A 22,851-nucleotide genomic window follows, 5' to 3' on the forward strand; every position below is an offset into this window, starting at 1 on the left:
AAAGAGAGGTTTTGAACAACTCACTGTAGCAGTTGGTTTTTCCGGTCGCCGTCCATCTTGCCAGTCAAAAAGTGTCGATCTCCGAATGCAACGTAACAGGGAGGAGAGTAAAGATGGAAAGCTCCTAAAGCCTAGTTCCATATAAATGCACGGACAATTCGTTGTTTTGTCGTTAGTGAAACACAATATTGACCTCATAGTTGAAAAAGGAGCCTCGTATAAGAATGACATTTCCTCCTATGGAGTCCGTTCAGACTCAGGTACATTCACAAAAACACCCTAGGTTGCATTTTAGCGAGAGTTACGCTTAAACTGTGAAGGGGTGTGCTGTGTAAATGTAAAACGTGATTAATATGCATAAACAGCATCATGCATCAGCATGATGATTAACATTGATAAAAAAAAACTACAATAATGGTGGCATCAATAGTTCTTTTCCAAAATGTTTTAAACATTTTCAATCAAAGGGAAGATTTACTGTAGTAAAAGGCCTGCATTGGAAATGTTACTTGGTTACAGGGGTGCGTTTGATTGGTTCCTCACCTCAGGCAGCCGGTGGTGTTCCGCAGCAGCAGCGAGGACTGGAACTTGACCTTGTGTTCGTCGCGGTGCGCACCGCTGCTCCAGCCCGAGTGGGGGATGACCACCGTGTTGGTCAGCGTGCTCAGAGCGTCGCGGATGATGGTCATCTTCACCGCGTCGCACGACGAGAGGTTCCACAGGACGCCTGGGGACGCCAAGAAAGAGGGGTTACATACTAGTACCCACAATAAAGAGGGGTTACATACTAGTACCCACAATAAAGAGGGTAACATATTAGTACCCACAATAAAAAAGGGGTTACATTTGTTTGTTTTTAAAGTCACTGAAAGACGTCACTTTCTCTGACTGCACTGAAAGGTTTTTGTCTTGTTAACTAATGCATTATTCCTAAAGTCATATGCTCTGACATGTATGGATCTAATTTATTTTAAAATGGCACAATTAATGTACAAAGCGAGCTACACTTTACTTCCTGAAAACATTCTTATTGACGTTTCTTGACAACATATAAAGAAATCTATTCATTTAAAATTTTCATGGATATTTTCTTAACGTCAGCTTGCGACTTTATGTAGGGCAGAACAAACTGGACATCCTGCAGCTGTTTGGGTCCACCAAAGTATCAAGTACAGCTTGAATAATTGTAATCCTGACTTGCGCTGTAAAAATAGAATCTTTCCCACAGCTTTATATCAAAGTAAAGACTCTCCTCGATGTCTTTGCCGAGAATCTGAGGCGTCTAGGAGCTTCATATCTCCCAGTATTAAACAGTCTGTGTGGTGTGGCTGCAGAGCTGTCAGTGCCGTTCTGTTTTTTGAAGCACATTATCTGAGCATCTGTCCCGAGGACCGTGCCGAGATCTGTTCTGTGAGCGCCGAGCGCTTAAGCCGCTGCCGCTCTCACCTCCCACAGAACAGACGATATACAGATTAACACGCAGCCGGCCAGTCAGACGACGACACGGGCCAACGCGCAGCCAGCGAGCTGGGCTACCAGCCGGGCGCCCACAAGCATCACAGCGGGATGAATGTTTTGTCAATGTGGATGCTGCTTTCACTTGAATTTAGGAATATAAAGACATGAGTTTGCAGCTACTTAGTCTAGTCATATGGCAACAACGCGCAGTCGTGGAAAGTGCCAAAAAATCCATTATTTCTTTAAAAACATGCTTTTATTGAAAAAAATACCAAACAAATTCAACCTATATTTATTAAAATGCATAGTGTTTACAGTGAAATTAGTTTAGTTTTAATTGTAGTTTGCGAGGATTATTAATAACAACACTGTAATAAGACAGTTATATACATGCAAGAAATTCATTTACATTAATGTGTAATTAATAAGTCACATAATATATTAATTACAAAAGGGCTGGAATAACATAATATAAATACATTTAATATTTTTTCCTTTTGAAATATTATAAATAATTGCAAACATAGTGTCAGAGTAGCCTAAAGTAATGTAACTCAATCTGAGCCCATTAGGCTGAATGGACCCATTTCACTTCAATATTTGCATAATGTTGCCATATGGCAACATATTAATTTTAGCCTTTTACAGAAAGAATATTGCATTTTAACTGGTTTAAATGATGAAAATTGAAAGTTTACTTGCCCCAGATAACAGTTGCATTTTTTTTTCTCAAAGAAATGCTTCTAAAATCAAATAAAAAAACCCTACATTTTGGCTGATACTGGGACGTGAGCGTCAGTGTAGCACAAGTGCAGAAAAGGGGCCGGCAAACAGGATTTCCTGGTTAGGTGATGTCATCAAATATATGAAAGTTCACAATAAAAGACCTATTTACACAATTAAACAGAAAACAATGCATTTTATATTGTTTATTGTGAAAAAAAACTGCCATATGGCAACACCCTGTTCCTCAGATCTCTGCAGGGTAAATCCAGACAGCTAGCTAGACTATCTGTCCAATCAGAGTTTTCTCTAGTACGACTAAAACTACTTTTGAACGTACACATGTTCCACCAAAACAAGTTCCTTCCTGAGACTATTTAGCAGAGGCACCGTGGCTCTGTCCGGCGCTTAGCACCGCCCAAGACGATTGTGATTGGTTTAAAGAAATGCCAATAAACCAGAACACGTTTTTCTCCCATCTCGAGTGTTGTGTAGACTAGCCAGACCTTCCTCCGCAGCGCTGTGGAGGAAGGTCTGGCAATGCGAGACTAAGTTAACCCTGACTTGACGTACCAGTGACCAGCTCGCGGACTTCGTTGTCGGTTGTTTTCCGGAGGAGGCGCAGCAGGGCGGGCACGCCGCCGCAGTTCCTCAGCGCCACCTTGTTGTTGTCGGTGGCCTTGCCGTACACCAGGTTCCTCAGGGCCCCGCAGGCGCTCTTCTGGACCTCGGTCAGCTTGTGATCCAGTAGGTCCACCAGGTGCTGGATCCCTCCCAGGTGACACACCTGCATACCAGGGGACCAATCACAGCGATGGGTGAACTTCAAATGAACTTCCGAAATCTACTTCTATGATCCCCCACGAACTGTCACCTTATCTTTAAAAATGATGGATGTCATGAAAAGACAAACTATTATTGCATCTTAATAAAAGTTTTTAGCCAGTTTTGATATGTATTCGTATAGCGCTTTACAGCAGACAGCAGATATCAAGGAACAAGAATAAAACATCACATACAATAAAAAGAATAATTAAAAAGTTACATAAAAGCAGGAGGAAGAAAGGAAAAATGTCACAGCGCTGCTATGTATTAAAAGCCATTCTAAGCCATTCTAAATGAATGCATTTTAGATTTTAAATCAACAAAAGTCACTTTTAAATAGAAAAAAAAACTCATTTCACGTAGCAATGATTCGGGGAATAAAACCGGGGCTGAAACATGCAGAACTGTGGCATGTTAGAAAACTTTCTTGTGTCATCTCGAAAATAAACCCGTCTCGGGAGAGCAGCAGACGCTCCCCCTCATTTCTCTCTGATTCTGTGTTCAAACCGTCACTGAAAACATTTCGGTTTGTCGGGCACAGTGAGCAGGCACGTTTCCAGGCCGCTGCGAAGGCTAATTAAGAAGCTCATCGCCAAACAAACCAAACGGCACTAAAATGGCTCTCGCGTGAAGCCCCGCCATTGTGTTTGAGAGTTATTTATTGCACGGGAAGCAGAGCAGAGAGAGAGCAAGAGGCGTTTTTCGGCACATTTGGCACCAATGCTACTTGAAGTTTTGTTGGAGCAGATGGCATATTGGCTCGGAGTTTGGCAGCAAAAAAAGTCCAATTTCAAACCCTGTAAGCTGAGGCTAAACTCTTAGAGACAAAGTAGGGATACAATATGAGACACTTGCAGCAATGAGCAATTAACGTTTTTTTTTTATTATTATAATTTTTGGGGCATTTTTAAGCCTTTTTTGACAGGACAGCTGAAGAAATGAAAGGGGGAGAGAGGGGGAATGACATGCAGCAAAGGGCCGCAGGTCAGAGTCGAACCGGGGCCCGCTGCGTCGAGGACCAGAACTCTATATATGGGCGCCCGCTCTACCAACTGAGCTATCCGGGTTCCCGCTGCACACTTTTTAAAAGTGTCTTTGGTGGCGAGTGAAGCCTTTTAAATGTGGCAGCGCCCTCCTGAGTACTAGTGGTGGAATGTAGCTAAGTACATGTACTCCAGTACTGTACTTCAGTCCAAATGTTGAGGTACTTGTACTGTACTTGAGTCTTTTCTTTTCATGCCACTTTCTACTTCTACTCCGCTACATTTCAGAGAGACATATTGTACTTTTTACTCCACTACATTCATCTGTTCCAGCTTCAGTTACTAGTTACTTTACACATTAAGATTCCTGCACACAAAACACATGTAGTTTATAAAATCTGATGTTTTATTCTAAAGTAAACTAGCCAACAATATAACGGCCTACAAGTCCAGCTGAGATGATCAGACCATTAAACACACAACTGGTTGGATCCTTTACACTTTCTAACATGGGAGGAGAGTTCTTTACTTTTAATACTTTAACTACATTTTCCTGATGATACTTACAGACTTTTACTGAAGTAACATTTTCAACGCAGGACTTTTACTTGTAACAGAGTATTTTTACAGTGTGGTATTATTTTCCCTAAGTAAAGGATCTGGATACTTCTTCCCCCACTGCTGAGGAGTGAGTCATGACTGTTATTTATAGTCAGACGGCAGCGCAGCGTGTCCCCGTCCCCTTACCTCCACCTTGACCCTGTTGTCTCCGTAGCACAGGTGCTGCAGGTAGGCGGCGGCGTTGGCCTGGACGGAGGGGAAGTGATGCTGCAGCATGTGGATGACCTCCGGCAGCTCAGGATCACGCCAAGCAAACTCCCTGAGGGGGAAACAAAGAGGAGCACTGTCACTTTACACTCTAACCCTTCTCTGTAAGACGTAACACCAACAGGGTCGGGGCTAGAAGGGGACACGGACACACAGACACAGAGAAATACACACACACACACACACACACACACACACACGTACGTACGCACACATATAAACGCACAAAAACACACACACACACACACACACACACATGCACGCCACACACAGAGAGAAATACACACACACACAGAGAAATACACACACATACAGATATAAAAACACACATAAAGAGACACACACACACACAAACACACGTACGTACGCACACATATAAACGCACAAAAACACACACAGACACACACACACGCACGCACGCCACACACAGAGAGAAATACACACACACACACACAGAAATACACACACATACAGATATAAAAACACACATAAAGAGACAGACATACACACACACACACACACACACACACACACATAAATACACACACACACACATATATACACACACACACACACACACACAGAGAAATACACACACATACACAGAGAGAGAGAGACACACACACACACACACACACTAAACAAATGCCTGAGAAAATAAGGTTTTGAGTTTGTTTTTAAATGTGGACACAGTTTATGTAATGTTAATGGAACATTCTGTACATCTACCTACGTCTGAAAGTAGGTGCGGGAGTACCTGGGGTCTTTATGGATGCTCTCGATGGACGGGGTGCGTGTGACCACCCGCTCCACCAGTCCCGAGTGGCGGTGGGAGAAGACGGGCTCGCCAGAGACCCCGTAGGAGTCGACGTACAGAGCTGCGGTGCTCAGCCCGTAGCTGCTTCTTTGGTACGGCAACGTGCCGCAGTGGCTCGTGGCCCGAGGGAGGGTCGCCATACCTGGGGGAAATGAAATGAGGAGACACGAGAAACAGAGCAGGACTTAAAAATAAATGATATCCAGGTTTTTGTTTTGGGGTTCAGAAAAGCAGCATCCAGATTGGAGGCAGTTTGCAAACGTAAATGGACTGTATTCATATAGCTGTATTCATATATAATTCTTAACGATAACAGCACAGGAACCATTCACTAGTCACACACATTCATACACTGTGGCCGAGGCTGCCGTACAAGGTGCCACCTGGGTTTTTCGGGGTTCAGTGTCTTGCCCAAGGGCCCTTCGACATGGGACTGCAGGGCCGGGACTGAAACCACCAACCTTCTGATTGGTAGGCGCTCTACCACCTGAGCCACAGCTATCAAGCTATCAAGTGCAAAAATACATCCAATGTCACATAAAAGAGAAAGTACGTGGCGGACTGGCCATCTGGAATTGGGCAAATGCCAGAAAGGGCCGCCCACTAATTGGCCGCTACTGATTATAACAATCATTTGTCTTTGACAAGTTATTTTATGCATGCAGCCACGAATATTCGAGATTGGCCCAAATGTGCTATGGTGAGCTGCATGGGAAGATTCACTTGGAAGCCAGAGTTACTACATTTTCAAGGTTATTGACACTCAACACATTCGTTAATTTCATTCTGTAAAAGGCTTCCTTTAAGAACTGGCGGAGAACATGAAAAGGTTTCAGCCTAATTAAGTTCTGACCTCGGGGTAGTAACAATTTTTTGAACAGTTTTCTGTGCCTGTAAACCCTAAATGCTGCCACATTTTTTTTTTTTTTTTTTTTGAGAAATAATCTTCAGAGCAGATGTGAAACTGAGCCTGGCTTCTCAAGCTGGGGAACCGGAGCTCCCGAGGGGGACGCTGATGTGGGATATGAGGGCCGTTTGAGTAACTCAATCAAGGGTGTAACTTTGGTTTAAGAAGTGGGATGCACGCGCACACACACACACAAAACAGAGGGTCTGGGGGGGTCCTCCGCCAGAAAAATGGTATCATACTTTTGAAAATGTAATCATTGTTTTGCTAAACTATTTGATGGCTAAGAAAACGTTTTTGCTGATTTTTTTTTTAGGGCTTTATGTCGACAAAACTGTGAGAAGACTATGTGAGACAAGACAATAATACAGTAAAAAATGTTAATGTTACGATTAAATGAAAGCATGTCTGTAACGTACCTGTGTTTGTCCTGTAGAGCGAGCCCTGGGGGTCGTGGGTGGGGCTGTGGTACAGGGGGCTGTGGAAGGAGCGCTCATCGAACACGGGCGTCATGTGGCAGTCTGGAGACAGCGCCGCCCTCAGCTCTGAATCCATCTGCCCCGCCTGACCGACGTACGAACTGTGAAGCCCTGCAGGTACACAAGTACAAACATAGGCATGTCAACTTTATTCATACTTTTTTTTTTTTAACCTAAGTTATTATTTGGAAACTACTGACAACAACCTGTCTTTTCAGAGATTTTGAGGAAGGCGATTCATCTTAAAGGGTAACTTTGGGTTTTTCCAACCTTTTCTTGGTCTCAACCCCTCAAAGCCTTGGCCTTGTTTCAGTCTCAACCCCTCAAAGCCTTGGTCTTGTTTCAGTCTCAACCCCTCAAAGTCTTGGTCTTGTCTTGGTCTCAACCCCTCAGAGTCTCGGTCTTGTCTTGGTCTCAAACCCCTTAAAGTCTCGGTCTTGTCTTGGTCTCAAACCCCTCAAAGTCTTGGTCTTGTCTCGGTCTCAACCCCTCAAAGTCTTGGTCTTGTCTTGGTCTCAACCCTTCAGAGTCTTGGTCTTGTCTTAAACCCCTCAAGGTCTCGGTCTTGTCTAGGTCTCAACCCCTCAAAGTCTTGGTCTGGTCTTGGTCTTGCTACACTGGTTCTGGTGATGACTTGCTCTCGGTTTAGGTGGTCTTGACTACAACACTGCCATGTACAGAGATCACTTCAGTCAGGATAATTTAGCAGAATGATCAAATCATAGTTCCCTAACTCAGAATGAAAGGAAAGCTGTGTAATATCAGTAACAACCGAATAAAGTCTCTCTCTGCCCGTCATGCTCACACATAAATCATATGCACATGTCATTACTTGTGATCACAAGTCATCCATAGGTGAGGCCATGCAAATGGAGATTGTGCCAAACACTGTACTTAATAAAGCCAACTTATCCCAACTGCTGTTGTGCTCGCGCAAAGACTCTGGTCACTCACAGTGTGCTGCAGGCGTCGTCATCAGCAAGTCAAACAAGCTGAGCAGAGGGTTTTTACCATCCTCCAATCTCTGGAGCAGATCGGTTCAAAGAGCGCTTCAATTATAAAGAGGCTGTAGGGCACGAGGGGGGGGGGATTCAGTCCAACAAGCTGAAGCACACAATTTGCACTCAGAGCCTGTGATGGAGGAGCTATTTGCTTCTGCAGCTCTCTTTACATAAGACGGAAAAACTCTGGTCTCTTATCCCAAAGAGCCTTCCTTTAGAACAATGGGTAACACTTTACTTGAAGGTATCTACATAAGAGTGACATGGCACTGTCATGAACACATGACACATAACCCTAACCCTAACTCATGACGCTTACTAAAAGAAGCGTTATGTCATAAACGTTGACAGTGTCATGTCACTCTTATGTAGATACCTTCAAGTAAAGTGTAACCGAACAATGTTTCTCAAACCTTTTCAGACCAAGGAGCACTTACCCAATAAAACAAAAACCTCACGGACCACCCAACTGCCAAAATGTCCCCAAAAACTCCCAACCCCAACAGTATATTACAGATTACAGCCAAATGAAATGACAGCTCTTACAAACAGTTGAGTCACTCATTGTCTCCGTTTCCATCTTATCTTCTGCTGAGACATCAGGAGAGCAATGTCTGTCTGAAGACATTGATCCATCTCGTTAGTTGACAGTAACGTAAACTTTATTCCTCCGTGTTTCCTTCAAACGCCACTGGACACTTGAGACATAAATTGGAGGCTCAAAACGGTCGGCCAACAAACAGAAGAAAAAAAACAATCTGGACCTCGGTTTCTTCAGCAGCGAAGAACACACTGTGACCTTCGGGTTAAAGGATGCTTACGATGCTGACAAAAGCTTGAAATGTGCCAGAAGAAAACATGATTCAAGCACGAGTGGAAGAGGTTTGGGTCAAACTCTTCCACTATTAGAGTGTTTCCCAACCCTTTATTGGATTGATTTCAAAATGGATGTTATGCAACACTATCATGGAAAAGAAGACACTGTTACAGTTACAATTACACGGCACTGAACCATCAACGTTGAGGTTGGTATTGTCAAGTTTGCATCGACATTTCAACCATTTATCCATTACTTAAAGCTAACTATTTGAACTGTATTCCAACTATTTATCCTCTATTTTTAGCTTATATAGCAAATCGTAATTCTTATTTTTTCTCTCCACATACGGCCCTGGGTATCATTGTACTATTAACGCAGATACAACTGCATCTCTCTCCTACTTTCCACTCGCTCAGAGTTAAAAACCTTAACCACGCTGGTGACGTTGCAATTTTTTAACCGATTCCACGGAAAAATAAAAAGAGATCATCTCCCAGCTTAAACAGTTGGTGTTTTGGCTGCTCACCAGGTTTCACTACCAGAGCTTTGAGTGCAGTTGATCATTAATAGCCTAATCTTGTATATCCATCTATTGCTTATCTTCCTCATGTAATCTGGGATTATGTTGGATCTGCAGGATAACTGGGAATAAGGACTTAGGCGACGCATTAGGCCACTTACAGGCCCGTAGCCAGCCAAGTGGAAGAAGAGGGGTTTTTTTTTTTTTTTTTTTTTTATAAAGTGGACCGATTTTGCAGTTTTTCCCTCATTTTGTATTTAATTATGAGGTTCAAATACTTCATTTTGGGGACTTTTTATGCAGTAATTTGTGCTGGATTAGTTCGTCTGCTGGTATCTTAACAAGTACGCTTTTTGATACACCGGAAATATTTACTACAATGTTGTCAAATTGCCAACCCATTCTCACTTCCAACTCGTAAAATACGGACGCTTGGTCATTGGCTGTCAGCGTCAGATACGGTGCATTAATCCCCCTTCAGCGTCTGTACGGAACCCACCGGGCAGAGCAGCAGCTCCGCCGCGCTGTAAGATGACGTAGTATTAAGAGAGACAACGGTAGCATAGTAGTATGAAAGGCCGAAATTCAGCGTATGGGAGGCAGGTTGCGGGGGGTGGATGGTCAAACAACACTGGACTTTCACCCAGGAGACCAGCGTTCATGTCCCACTTGTCATGTCTTTTATAAGCCCACCCATCATCTTTTCCTTAACCTAACTGCGTCCAAAGTGACGCCAATAGTCCCGACCCAGCGCGTTTAGATAAAGCGTGTTTAGATCATACACTACAGGAGACTTTCAGTGTCAATAACAATGCCAAAGGCACCTGACCAAGCGTCCGCATTTTACGCAATAGGAGTGCGAATGTGTTGAAAATGCTTACCAAGATCATGTACGACCTTTTTTTAGTCCAAACGCATGCACGCCTCAAACATTTTGGTACGAGTACATAAGGTTAGACGTTAGATTGTTACATGTCGCGTGCCGGTTAACACATTCACAAAAGTGGTGCTTTTAACAAGATTAGGGCTTCGGTTTGGTTTAGATCATTTTTATTTGAGGGGGATTCAAATTATTGGCCGTCGTTATTTTAAAAGACAGTTGTTTATGTAGCCGGGTTGGTTCAGTGGGTAGAGCAGGCGCACATGTGGTTAAGAGGTTTATGCCTCGTCGCAGAGGTCCAGGGTTCGAATCCGACCTGAGACGGTTTCCTGCATGTCTTCCCCCTCTCTTTCTCCCCTTTCTCACCGGCGGAAAAGCCCAAAAATAATCTAAAAAAAACTAGTAAAAGAGAACAGACTTAAACTATGGCCCTTCGGCTAAATAATAGGAGGCATTTTATTTAGTTCACTGACTCGGCCGCTCTTTTCACACAGGCACAAACACAAAAGGTGTATAAATGCATGTGTATCAGCGACATACACCCAAACCCTCACAGACGGACGCACAAATGGCTGGCGCGCTTCACATGAAAATGGACTTAATGATCGCCGCATAATAAAGCCTTCCAGAGCCATCAGCTGATAATCACACGCTGATGCTCCACTGGGGCGTTGGGATAGAAACACCCCCTATATGGGTCAGTGGGAGCGGCTTAGAGAAGTGACAGCGGGCAGGACGGAGGAATAAATCTGTGTCGCTGCAGCATCAGCAGCGCTCCTACAACAGTAAATCCTCCATCCGCTACACACTACATTCATCTGACACGTTCAACTGGACTGTAGGCCCCCCCCCCGTAGCCTCCTTATCGACTGCCTCCCATTAGGACCAACAGATACTAACATGGTTCCTTCTCCCAGCCATCAATTAGCCAAACGGCACATGAGAGAGAAATTGTAGTGGAAGCACTTTACAGCAGGCAACTGGGATCCGCTGTACGGTGCTCATTTATACCGTAGATGTGTGTGTGTGTCTCTGTGTTTTTGTGTTTCTCTATATGTGTGAGTGTGTGTGTGTCTCTGTTTTTGTGTTTCTCTATATGTGTGAGTGTGTGTGTGTGTGTGTGTGTGCGCGTGCGTGTCTCTCTGTGTATCTGTGTGTGCATGTCTCTGTGTTTTTTGTGTTTCTCTGTGTGTGTTTGTCTGTGTGCGTGTGTGCGTGCGTGCGTGCGTTTCTCTGTGTATGTGTGTGTGCATGCATGTGTTTGTGCATGCATGCATGTGTGTATGTATGTGTGTGTGCGTCTCTCTGTGTGTATGTATGTGTGTGTGCGTCTCTCTGTGTATGTGTGTGCGTTTTTTTTTTAATCACACATGCATTGTGATCTTTTTCTTGTTTCACTTCAGACTTGCTTGTTTTGCTGAAAATCCTCCCCTCCCCTCTCAAAGATTACACATTCCTTATTTTTCATACTGGCATGCATCAATTAAAATGTTATCAAAACCCAGCAGCGTTATCTGCCAGTGCTGAAAGATAATTTGACAAAAACCCTCTATGAAATGAGCTCCCTGAGCCTGCTTAGAGATAATAAAAATCCCCTGCTGGGCTTGCAGTTTGCCTGAAAGTTATTTTGTTCAACATGCGGCTTTATTTAGCGATTCTGAGATACAGGAAATTCTGCAGAGTTCCTGCTCACTAAAAGTGTCGTGGTGCTCCAATATTACATCAGCGCCGGTCAGTCAACTTTCCCCGGACAAAGGAACGGTTATTTCATCCACAGAGGAAAAAGTGTTAAAAATACAATACATTCGAACCATCTTCTTCTTCTGCAGCAGCAGTAAACTATGCAGTGAAGTACTTTTTCCTCAAAGGAAACTTAACGGGAGTTTTTTCCTGCCCTGATTTTTGACCTGGTTGGATTGGACAAGGCAACCCTCCAGAGTACAAACTGACCTCTGTAATCGCACTGAATCAAATAACGGAGCGCTGAATAGAGGGCAATAAGAAAGGCTGCACCTTTCACTCCATATGAATGCATTAGTCTTCCATGTCGGCGTGTAACATAGTACCAAACCGCCATTACAAAGCAAATCACTGTCAAGGACGCAGGATGTAAAGATCCCAAGGGGTTCACTCCTACGCACGCAAGAATGTAGACGTGTATGCACATATGTGGCTGTAAGGGTTTTATCACGCCATTGAACTTAATGTCCTGTATGACGGGCCGCAAGGGACAATAACTGAACAACAATAAAGAAGGCTTCGTGATTTTCAGGGTTTAAAAAGATATTAACTGTGTTTGAAACCGTTCCCTCATTCTCTCACTCATATATAGTGTTTATTGAATAGTGAACTATATCGGGAACGACCAAACGAGATGTTGGACACTACACTGAAAACGTCGTTGCGTCAGAAGATGCGCCGGTTATTTGTGTAACGGAGCCCAGCATCACGTAAACAAACTGAAACTAAAATGACTTCTAATACGTCCCTGAAACAAACCGAGCACTCAGGAGAATATTAAAGGTTGTATATTATTTATGTCGCATGTTACATTTCCACTGTTTAGAAACGAAAGCCTGCTCCATTTTTCCTTTTCAGTTTCCGCGACTGCGGCCGGGGGAAAACACGGCCGCGTTGCATTGTGGTATACGGGAGTAAAATGTAGGGTACATCGTATGTACGCCCAGATTAGCTGTGCATTGTGGGCATTTCATAGTGGACTATATAGTGAATGAAGTTTACCGCTGAGAATTCAAACACCACTAGAAACTGGTGAACACACTACATAGTGTTTCCAACACAGCTCTTATGATGTATCATTGCTCATAGTATAAATGAGCCTAAACAATTCTTAAAAAAAATGAATATACGCTAGTAAAAAGTGTAACATGTAATATAACCAAACTGTAGAGCAGTGATTCCCACTCCTTCAGCGGGTTCACAAGATAAATCTGTAATATCACGAGATATTAAATTGGATAGGAAAGAAGAAAATAATAAAAAAAATTCTATGAAGCCCGTCTCTATAATCCATTATAAACAGTTATAATGTGTTATGATAGAACATTAGAGTATTATGAAATTTGACCATATAAGGCATTATAAAAATACTTTGATAGTCTTATGATAGTTATAAAGCATTATAACTGTTCATGAGTGCTTGTAACTACATTCATAGAGCATTATTAGACAGACAGATATTTAGATTGTTTCATGCACATGGCAATATACACGGACAACTACATCAACAGATAAAGACAGCTATATAGACACATAGAAACAAGCACATTTACAATAAGCAGGTTATAACGCATTATAGCTGTGTTATGCATTATAGAGACAGGCTTCATAGAAGGTGTTACCTGAAGGTTCTCTACACTAATTTGAGTGAACTATAAATAATCTTTCAGACTGACCTATGAGGCTGTCGGGACGGGGCAGTGCGGTCCTCTGGTACAGGCCGTACGGGTCGGCCCCATAGGCCAGTGGCTGGCTCTGCCGGGGCAGCGTGGAGCCGTAGTGCTGCGGCACGGCCGTCATCCCCGAGCGCACCGGCGACCCCGTCAAACACCTCCCCTCCACCAGAGACAGGGTGGAGCCCAGGCGACCCCGGCCTCCTACCAAGCCAACACCCGGGGCCTGGGGGCCGTCCGTCGGCGAGGTTGGCGACGGGCAGGCGGGCGGCACAAAAGTGCCGGGGAACACGGCGGCCAGAGGTTTGGGCTCCGAGAGAATGGGTGAGTCGTAGGTGCTGCCCTGGGACGTTCGCAGGGAGATGCGGGAGGGGGAGACGGTGCCGGCAGTGCCGCAACCGGGAGACTGGCTCCTGGAAGGGAGGGAGGCCATCCTCCGTAACACCCTGCCAGACACCTGAGAGGAAGAGATGGAAGAAAAGTTATAGCTTTAATTAGATCATGTAACTACCCTATTTCCATATTGTTTGACATATCTTTTTGTTTCAGTTGTCTGGCTAATAATCTGCCACTTATTTCTCCCCCTTCATAAAATGTGGATTTAAGTCGGCATAGGGCGTACTCTGCTTTTATTGTTATACATGTCATGACCAAACAATGGTATCAGACCATCTCTACATTTAATATTGTGTGATAACGAGGCATCCGTGTTTTATTTAAAGCCCTTTTATTTATTTTTTAAGATTCTGTTTTTGGGGGCTTTTCCCTTTATTAACAGTAACAGTGGATAGACAGGAGGTCGGATTCGAACCCGCGCCGCTGCAAAGGACTCAGCCTACATGGGGCGAACGCTCTTACTGGGTGAGCTAGAGGCCGCCCCATTAGAGCCCTTTTATTTTAACAGGTTTGTGAAAATATCATTAATTATATCATATAATAATAATAACATATCATAATCATATCATTAATTAAAGCATGCATATAATGTCAAAAGTAAAATGCTTGGAAGCCCTTACACGTCTCATTACAAGAAAATCAATGATAGAAAAAGGGACTCTAAAGGAATTTGAAAACAATTACAACAGTATTATTTACGATCTATGAAAATAGGCAAAATATCATCGATAAAAAGTGTTTTTTTTATTTTTTGTATTTTTATACTTCTTTTTTTTTTACCGGAGGAGTTATGAACAAAGATCAAAACATGTTCAAAGCATCCACATGACAAATACCTTTGTGATCTTGTTTCGTTGCATCCTGCATATTCATGTTTTGTGGTAGTGTGTGTGTGTGTGTGTGTGTGTGGCAGTTTTGCAAAAGTTACACTACAGCGTTTTATTAAGGCCCTCTTCAACTCATTTCTTTTTTTAATAATTACGATTGACTTTAATCTGAGCATTCGAACGCTTTTCCCGGCGCAAAACAAACGAAACGTCAAGTGTAATATCCATAACACTGTTGACAATTGATCACTTCAACGTTTCTGAACAAATGCCTGAGAAATGAGGCTCTGCACTGCAAATTGCAAGTAATGTGACACTTGGAGGCATTGATGCTATATCACGTCTGACGAAAAGGGCATCATTATCTTTTACCATTTGTCCAAGTAAGTGAACGCGCGCGTGCCTTTGAATAAACGTCTCCATTCATTATACTGCCGGCTGAGCTCTGCGAGTAGTGAATATTTCACGTTTCGGGGAAGATTTGACGGAATATGTTTTATATTTGGCGGTGATAAAGATCTACCTTTTTCCTCCTTAATGCCAAATGTAAAATATCCCTCAATTAAAGACTCCGCCAACTGGATGCTGATCTGTGCCGCCTTAATCCATCAAAAGCCTCGAACGCCCTCGAAGGAAAATTGAGAGCCGAGACATGTAAGCACCATCCGGCGAGGCCGCTGGGTTTGGAATAAATTAGGAGAGGAATTCAAAACGGGCTCACTATTATCTGCCATTCCTGTTTCTGCTGTCATGCAAAGAGAGTATAATTATTAGCCACAATGAAAGGATAATATGACACAGTTTGAAACATTTCTTAAGGTAAGACTCAGTTTTGATGTGAAGGGGTTTTTAGCCAACGTTCTTCATCGTTCGTGACAGTAATTATTGAGCCCCCTGACTAGCTGTCGCTACTCTACAGATGAAAACTGTAATTCACGATAAAAAAACAACAACAACCAGATATTTCTGAAACGTGTAAGAAGTACAATATGATTCGTCATTTGGGGAAACAATCTCACCGCAAGGTTCAATTAGGCAGCTGTACCGGAGCTTTCAATCACGTTAAGTGATCTTCATGTTAGAGCGGTACAAAGTGTACTGTAGATGTTTAAATTAGCATTTTAAGGCTATGGTCACACTTGGCGTCTTTTTGAAGCTGCCAGCGTCTGTTTTACATTATATCCTAATGTGGAGTAAACCGGGTTTTCAAAAAAGTCGTGAGTGCTTTTTTAAGTTGAAAAAAGTTTTCTGAAAAACAATCGCCCTACGTCAAGCGCTTTTTGACTTGTTGTGTGCGCGAAAGTCGCCGGACTACACCACTTCTTAAACATAGCCATGCTGAGAAACACAGGCAGAGTTTTGTGGAGCTGATAGGCTCAATTAGCTTTGTATTTGTCTACATCGGCGACGTTCCAATTCCAGGATTGTTCAGGTGCCGCCGGAAATTGCGTCGGATGTCCCTCTTTCCGGATGTCCGTCCCCTTCCTCTTTCTTTGTGTTGGCGTTCTAACCTCTGGTGGATTTGTGAGGACTATGGTTAACTGCTCCTCAGATCTCTGCAGGGTAAATCCAGACAGCTAGCTAGACTATCTGTCCAATCTGAGTTTTCTGTTGCACGACTAAAACTTCTTTTGAACGTACACATGTTCCACCAAAACAAGTTCCTTCCTGAGACTATTTAGCAGAGGCACCGTGGCTCCGTCCGGAGCTTAGCTGCGAGACTAAGCTTTGTATTAACTCATTAGGCAGCGGCTTGAATGTAACGGACGTTCACGAATATAAACAAAAAACAATGAAATGTGTGACGGTGTAACCCTGTGGAGATCCGGCCTACCTGCCCAGAGGCCTGACCCTCGGCTCTCGGGCTTCTCGATATTGAGGCCCGGGGCTCCGAACGCACCACATTTTGGTTGCTGTAAAAACTAACGCTGCTGTCCTGGTAGCCGCTGTCGGAATACGAGGTCATCTGAGCCGAGTGGCCTCCGGAGCCTGAGAGGAAAGAGAGAGAAGAAGGTGAGGAAACACTGCGCCGTCATTGTTCCATTTTCTAAACAATCCAAAAAATATTGCCACACAATGAATCGTCTCAGAAATAATTGCGATCAACAATACAACTGTCTATTTCGGTCCAATTTAAAAACATTTATTTATTTTTTTTTTTTTTTTAAACAATCCCGAGGTACATCTTTTGGTTTTTATATATATATATATATATCTGTCATGTGACCCAGATAATGTAATAACACAAATACACAGCCTAGGAAGTAAACAAGGCCTCTTATTATCATAAAACATTTTCTAATTGTACCCCCCCTTTGTTGTTTCTGTTGCTATGAACGTGTTTAGGGTCAGGTACCAACAACTATTTAAATAATAATAATAAAAATATATAGTCAGATCAATAATCACTTATATAATCACAATTTGGCACATCTAAACAACATCAACGACTACCATTCATACCCCTAAAGACCTTAGCTACTGTTAGCGGTTAATTCGGTTAAACAAAGAAACTGATTATTTAAAGAAAAAATTGACAATTACACAGTATGTGTATGTAATAACTGTGTAATTGACAGGTGGCTACGTTTACTGTAAGTATATGTATGTAAATTTCCCCAGTGGACACACACTCTCTCTCGCTCTCTCTCTCTCTCTCTCTCTATATATATATATATATATCTCAATTCAAATTGCTTTATTGGCATGAATGTCAGAAATAATATTGCCAAAGCATCAAGGATAATAATCTCTCTCTCTCTCTCTCTCTCGTCTCTCTCTCTCTGTCTCTCTCTCTCTCTCTCTCTCTCTCTCTCTCTCTCTCTCCTCATCTCTCTCTCTCTCTCTCATCTCTCTCTCTCTCTCTCTCTCTCTCTCTCTCTCTCTCTCTCTCTCATCTCTCTCTCTCATCTCTCTCATCTCTCTCTCTCTCTCTCTCTGTCTCTCTCTCTCTCTCTGTCTCATCTCTCTCTCTCTCTCTCTCTCATCTCTCTCTCTCTCTCATCTCTCTCTCTCTCTCTCATCTCTCTCTCTCTCTCTCATCTCTCTCTCTCTCTCTCTCCTCTCTCTCTCTCTCTCTCTCTCTCTCTCTCTCTCTCTCTCATCTCTCTCATCTCTCTCTCTCTCTCTCTCTCTCTCTCTCTCTCTCTCTCTCTCTCTCTCTCTCTCTCTCTTCTCATCTTATCTCTCACTCAGCTTCCAACTTGTTAAAAGGCATTATGCATATAAACACATGCACATGGATATTTGCATTAAGCCTTTGTGCTGGAACAATCTGCTTCAACAATGCTGGCCTACTTTCTCTCGAGGATGAAGAAGAGGGAGCATGTGAGGGATATTTTTACACTATCAGACCACTCCGACCGTATGGAATATAAATAAGACCAAAGGCAAATATGTTCAAACAGCTACTCGGAAGTTAAATGTGTACTGATGATATTGTAATGTATTGTAATAAGAGGAAGGTTGAACAATCTTCAGGGGTTGCTTCCGGCTTTTTTTTTTCTTCCTTTGGATGCATCGCTTCCTTTTGTGTAATGACATTTGATTTTGTGTTTGCTGTTGCATGTGCTGTACATCACGCGTTTCTTTTTTTGTGTGTTGTACATCTTATTGTACATCTTATTTTTCCTGCAATGGTTTAAGTCACATCTTGGGGAGAAAAGAAGATTCAAGATCCCTAAGAGACTGACTTTTGAGAATCAGTACAGTCGATAAAGATGCTCTATTTAAATGTTGGACTTGTGTGCTCAAGCTCTGGTTTGATGTTAAAGTCCAAGACTTTAAAGCACGTGTGTCAAACTCAAGGCCCGGGGGCCAAATCTGGCCCCTTGCAAATTTTGATCCGGCCTGCATATCAATTTAGGTTCACAACTAATACTGGCCCGCCTAGTTGTGCACAACACAAAAAAAGTCATTCACTGTAATGATGTGACACTTAAAGAAGATTTTGGCAGATTTGCTGACTTTGAGCCTCAGAAATCCCCCCCACAACCAGAGAGTTTACATATTCAGGCTGTGAAACAGGTTGCTGGGAGTCCGCTGTGTGGTAGCATGCTTTTAAAAATGTAATCTTTGTTTTTCATGTTTTGCTAAATTCTATGATGGCTAAGAAACTTTTTTGCCGACTTTTTTAGGGTTTTACGTCGACCAAACTGTACGTGAGAAAGCTACATGAGACATGCAATAAAACACTTTTTCAGTTAAATAAAGCATGTCAGTAAACTGGACATGTCTGGCCCTTATTGTGATTCTCATTTCCAGTGTGGCCCTCAGTGAAGTTGAGTTTGACCCCCCTGCTTTAGGTGGATGGCTGTTTATGTGTATGCGATTAGAAATGTATAGGTGCATGTGTGTAATTATTAGGGTTGCACGATATTGACAAAATGTGATATATCGATTGTGAATATTGCGATACTGATATTAATTTCGATATTGTATATGTTGGTTTTTAAGATGCGAAAATAGGTTTGTTGTATTGCCTCTTGCGCGGTTTGCCACAATTCAACACGTTTTGCATAGTGCATTAGCCTGTGCAACATCTGTAGGCTTAAAGCCAACCGATATTACCGATAATAATAATCTGTTATTTCAACTTCTCCCCTCATTTTCTTACTTTCGTGTTCTTTCGCTCCACTGACTCCCTTCACTCTCACTTTCTTTTCCTTCTCTTCCCTGATTTGTTCTGTTTTGTTGTCTCTATCTAGCACTGTCGAAATACACACACACGTCACGTGGTACGCTCCATAGGGTTTGTCACGTAGTGGACCCGTGCGCTGACGTGCACGTGGCACGGTAACCGGCCAATGAAACATGATCATTACAGCGTTTCAAGCTCTAAATCAAACACAACTGAGCCACACAGCCGACGGACGGGACGCAGCACTCCACAAAATAAACTAAATATTGCATACTTATCGCGACACTTTCGATATATCGCGCAACGTGATATCGCGATAATGATATTGAGTCGATATATCATGCACCCCTTGTAATTACGTATATATTTATGTTTTTTTTTTTAATAGGGCTTTAGACCTTGCGTTTAACCAACCTGATGTAAATTCTGCTCTTTTATTCAGTTGTTTAACTGTGAGCATGAATTCAATAAACTCAAACATTTGAGTTTCTCCTGCACACATAAGACTTCCCAGCTGCACTGACTGCATCAACGATTCGCTCCATCGGCCTCCCGTGTTTTTGTGGTTAAACACACTTTGAGGAAGTTTGATGGACCGAGAAGTGTCAACCGCTCCAGTGAAGATGCCTAATGTCCAACAGCGACGGGCCGGGTGGTTGTACCGCCGATCTCCCAGGTGTGAATATACAGTACGTGAAACTTCTTTTTGACAAGACGTTTCTAAAGTATAAAATCCAGACAGCAAAGTGGAGACAAAACGGCAAAAAAAACAAACAAACAAACAAACAAACTAGAGAATTAAAGCAAGAATGAAATCCCCCTTTCAATTACCAGACCAGTTCTGGCAGGACATTACCCCGGACTTTAAACCGTGATTTAAAATTTTAAATCACATCAAATGATGTTATGCTACAGTTAAAATACACATTTTCTGTTATCTAAAATTCTCTCATACAAAGCTGCTCAGTTGTAAACTTCTGAAAATGTTGAATAAAACTTCCCAAATGTCGGAAAAAGCGACCAACGTTAAAAAAAGCAACAAAAACATCGGCAGAAGCTTCAAAAAGTTCTAAAAAAAAAAGTGACAACGTGGACTTCTATAATCTCCCAAAACCCTCTGTGATGGACAAAAGATGTCAGAGCACAAATGATACAATTTCGAAATACAACAACTGTTAATACACAGATATTTGTTAGAGTGTAGACACACCCCCACACCCACAATAACAATTTAACCCATACTAAAACAGATACATGTTTAAAAAGTAAAGTGCCAGTGCTGAAGGGCAGCCTACAAGTCAGTGCAGTCAAGAGTTATAAAGTGTTCTGCTGTAGACTTCATAAACTTCCAACACACGCTTTAAATGTTTGTTCAGAGCGTGTGGTGTGTACATTTAACAGACCCTCACTGTCATGCAGGGAGGCGCGGTCCGGTTCAGGCATGTAGAGCCCGTCCTCCGCCTCCAGGGGACGTCCCGGACATCCAGAAGCCTTCAGGACTCCGCCCTGCGACTCTCCACCTGCAGAAGCATCTGGCGTTAGGTTCAAAACATATGTACAGAAAGGCTAAAGTAAAGAGGGGGATAAGAAAATAAGAAATGTTTTCTGTTTATTTATTTCTCTTATGCAACCAGACTTATTTCTCAATGTGAGTTTTTAGTTTTTGGCCCTCTTTTCATTTGCTTAATCTCTTGTACTTTTCCCTTCGCCTGTCCCAATTCCCCCAAATCATTCCCCTTTGTCCGCTTCATCAACACACTCGCACTCATTTTCTCACACATGCATGTACACACACACACCATGCACGCATGCGCACACAAACACACACACTAAACTGCCAATCAGCACCCTCAACATTTTGTTTGTCTTGTTTTGTCTAGTTTTAGTGTCTCAATTGTTCACACATGGATTATTTTCTATTACATGATGTAGTCTTGTCTTTGTTTTGTCCCTCACCTGTCTTGTGCTGCGTCACTTAATAAAAAAATAAATAAAATAAAAGTTAAAAACAATCAGCAAGTCCTGGGTAGACTGTTGGGAAAAGTGACATTTCCCTACAATACGGTACCATACAATATCAAAACAAAGTCTGTACAGCAACACTTTCGCAACATCACCTTTGCAGACCGAATCCCCTTAATCACAGATATTAAATGTATCGATTCTTTGACACAAAAGAATACAGCATTTTTATGACCCTTTTGTTTTATTGGAAAGCAGACATTGAAGAATGGCCCAGGAAACAGAGTAGACATATCTGTACCACAATAGTAAATGGGTATATTTGAAAGCCCATAGATTCTGGCGGTAACATTGGGTTGTTTTGCTTCAGCGGCCGGTGCTGCATTCAGGCAATTTTCAGCCCTTTGGAGTCTAAAATTGTCTTTCTATGTCGAAAAAAAAAACAATGCTTTCTTTGGGGCTGAAATCATATAGATGTGATCTAATGTTAAGCTGTAGCACCTTTTGTTTGCAGTATAAGATGGTAACACTTTATATTATACCTTGTGGTTTTGAATCGGAAGCAGACATCTTCCTGTAACTTTATCTTCCTAAAAAATAAAATAAAAATCACTTTTAAAAATAAAACTTCAGGTTAAAAGTGAGAAATCGTACCTGCAGATCTCCACGCAAACGACTTCTCGGATGAGCTTCGGCAGACGAAATGAGGAGGAAGTGGAGGAGAGGAGAAAGCAGAGAGAGACACAAGAAATCAAATCGGAGTCATGGCCGAATACGACATTCAATCAATCGACAATCATCCAGGAACAAAGGGTTTCAAATGTTTAATACATTCATATATATATATATATACATACATATACACACACACACATATATACACACACACATATATACACACACACACACAAATATAAATATATATACACACATATACATATATATATATATATATATATATATATATATATATATATATATATATATATATATATACACACACACACACATATATATATAAAGAAATCTTTTGCCTCAAAAACATTTCTTACCAAGCCTCTCTCATTACTGTGTGGATTTCAATTTACTTTTCAAATTGATAAAATGATGAAAGTGAGTTGATCCCAGCTGGGGATCAGACATGTTATATAACCTGACGCTCAGCGCTGTGTTCTCTGGGCTAAGGAAACACCTGCAGCTAGAAGCCAATCATTTCCTCTCATAACAAGAACAAAAGACCAGTTTTTACTTTATGCAAAAATCCGTACAAAAACGGATAATGTCCTGGCAGAAAATTACCAGTACCATTTCATCGTTAAGTTTACGCACATTTCTGTTAATCCCAAAAAATGAAAAATCATTACAGAAAATTC

At 42.1% G+C, this 22,851-nt stretch overlaps 1 protein-coding gene across 1 annotated transcript in view; it reads right to left on the bottom strand.

Annotated features, from left to right (window-relative positions):
* The window catches only part of LOC144512991 (plakophilin-4-like), a 49,966-nt gene that overhangs the window by 9,166 nt on the left and 17,949 nt on the right, over positions 1-22,851 (bottom strand). The window contains exons 3-11 of the mRNA XM_078244030.1: positions 22,133-22,167; positions 20,920-21,036; positions 16,712-16,866; positions 13,658-14,111; positions 6,961-7,131; positions 5,575-5,776; positions 4,737-4,869; positions 2,755-2,968; positions 544-727 (exon numbers count right to left, since the gene is read on the bottom strand). Coding sequence (XP_078100156.1) covers positions 544-727; positions 2,755-2,968; positions 4,737-4,869; positions 5,575-5,776; positions 6,961-7,131; positions 13,658-14,111; positions 16,712-16,866; positions 20,920-21,036; positions 22,133-22,167 — 1,665 coding nt within the window. The remainder of the gene's footprint in view (positions 1-543; positions 728-2,754; positions 2,969-4,736; positions 4,870-5,574; positions 5,777-6,960; positions 7,132-13,657; positions 14,112-16,711; positions 16,867-20,919; positions 21,037-22,132; positions 22,168-22,851) is intronic.

Source organism: Sander vitreus, chromosome 24 (genome assembly GCF_031162955.1).
Source record: "Sander vitreus isolate 19-12246 chromosome 24, sanVit1, whole genome shotgun sequence".
Taxonomy (NCBI): domain Eukaryota; kingdom Metazoa; phylum Chordata; class Actinopteri; order Perciformes; family Percidae; genus Sander; species Sander vitreus.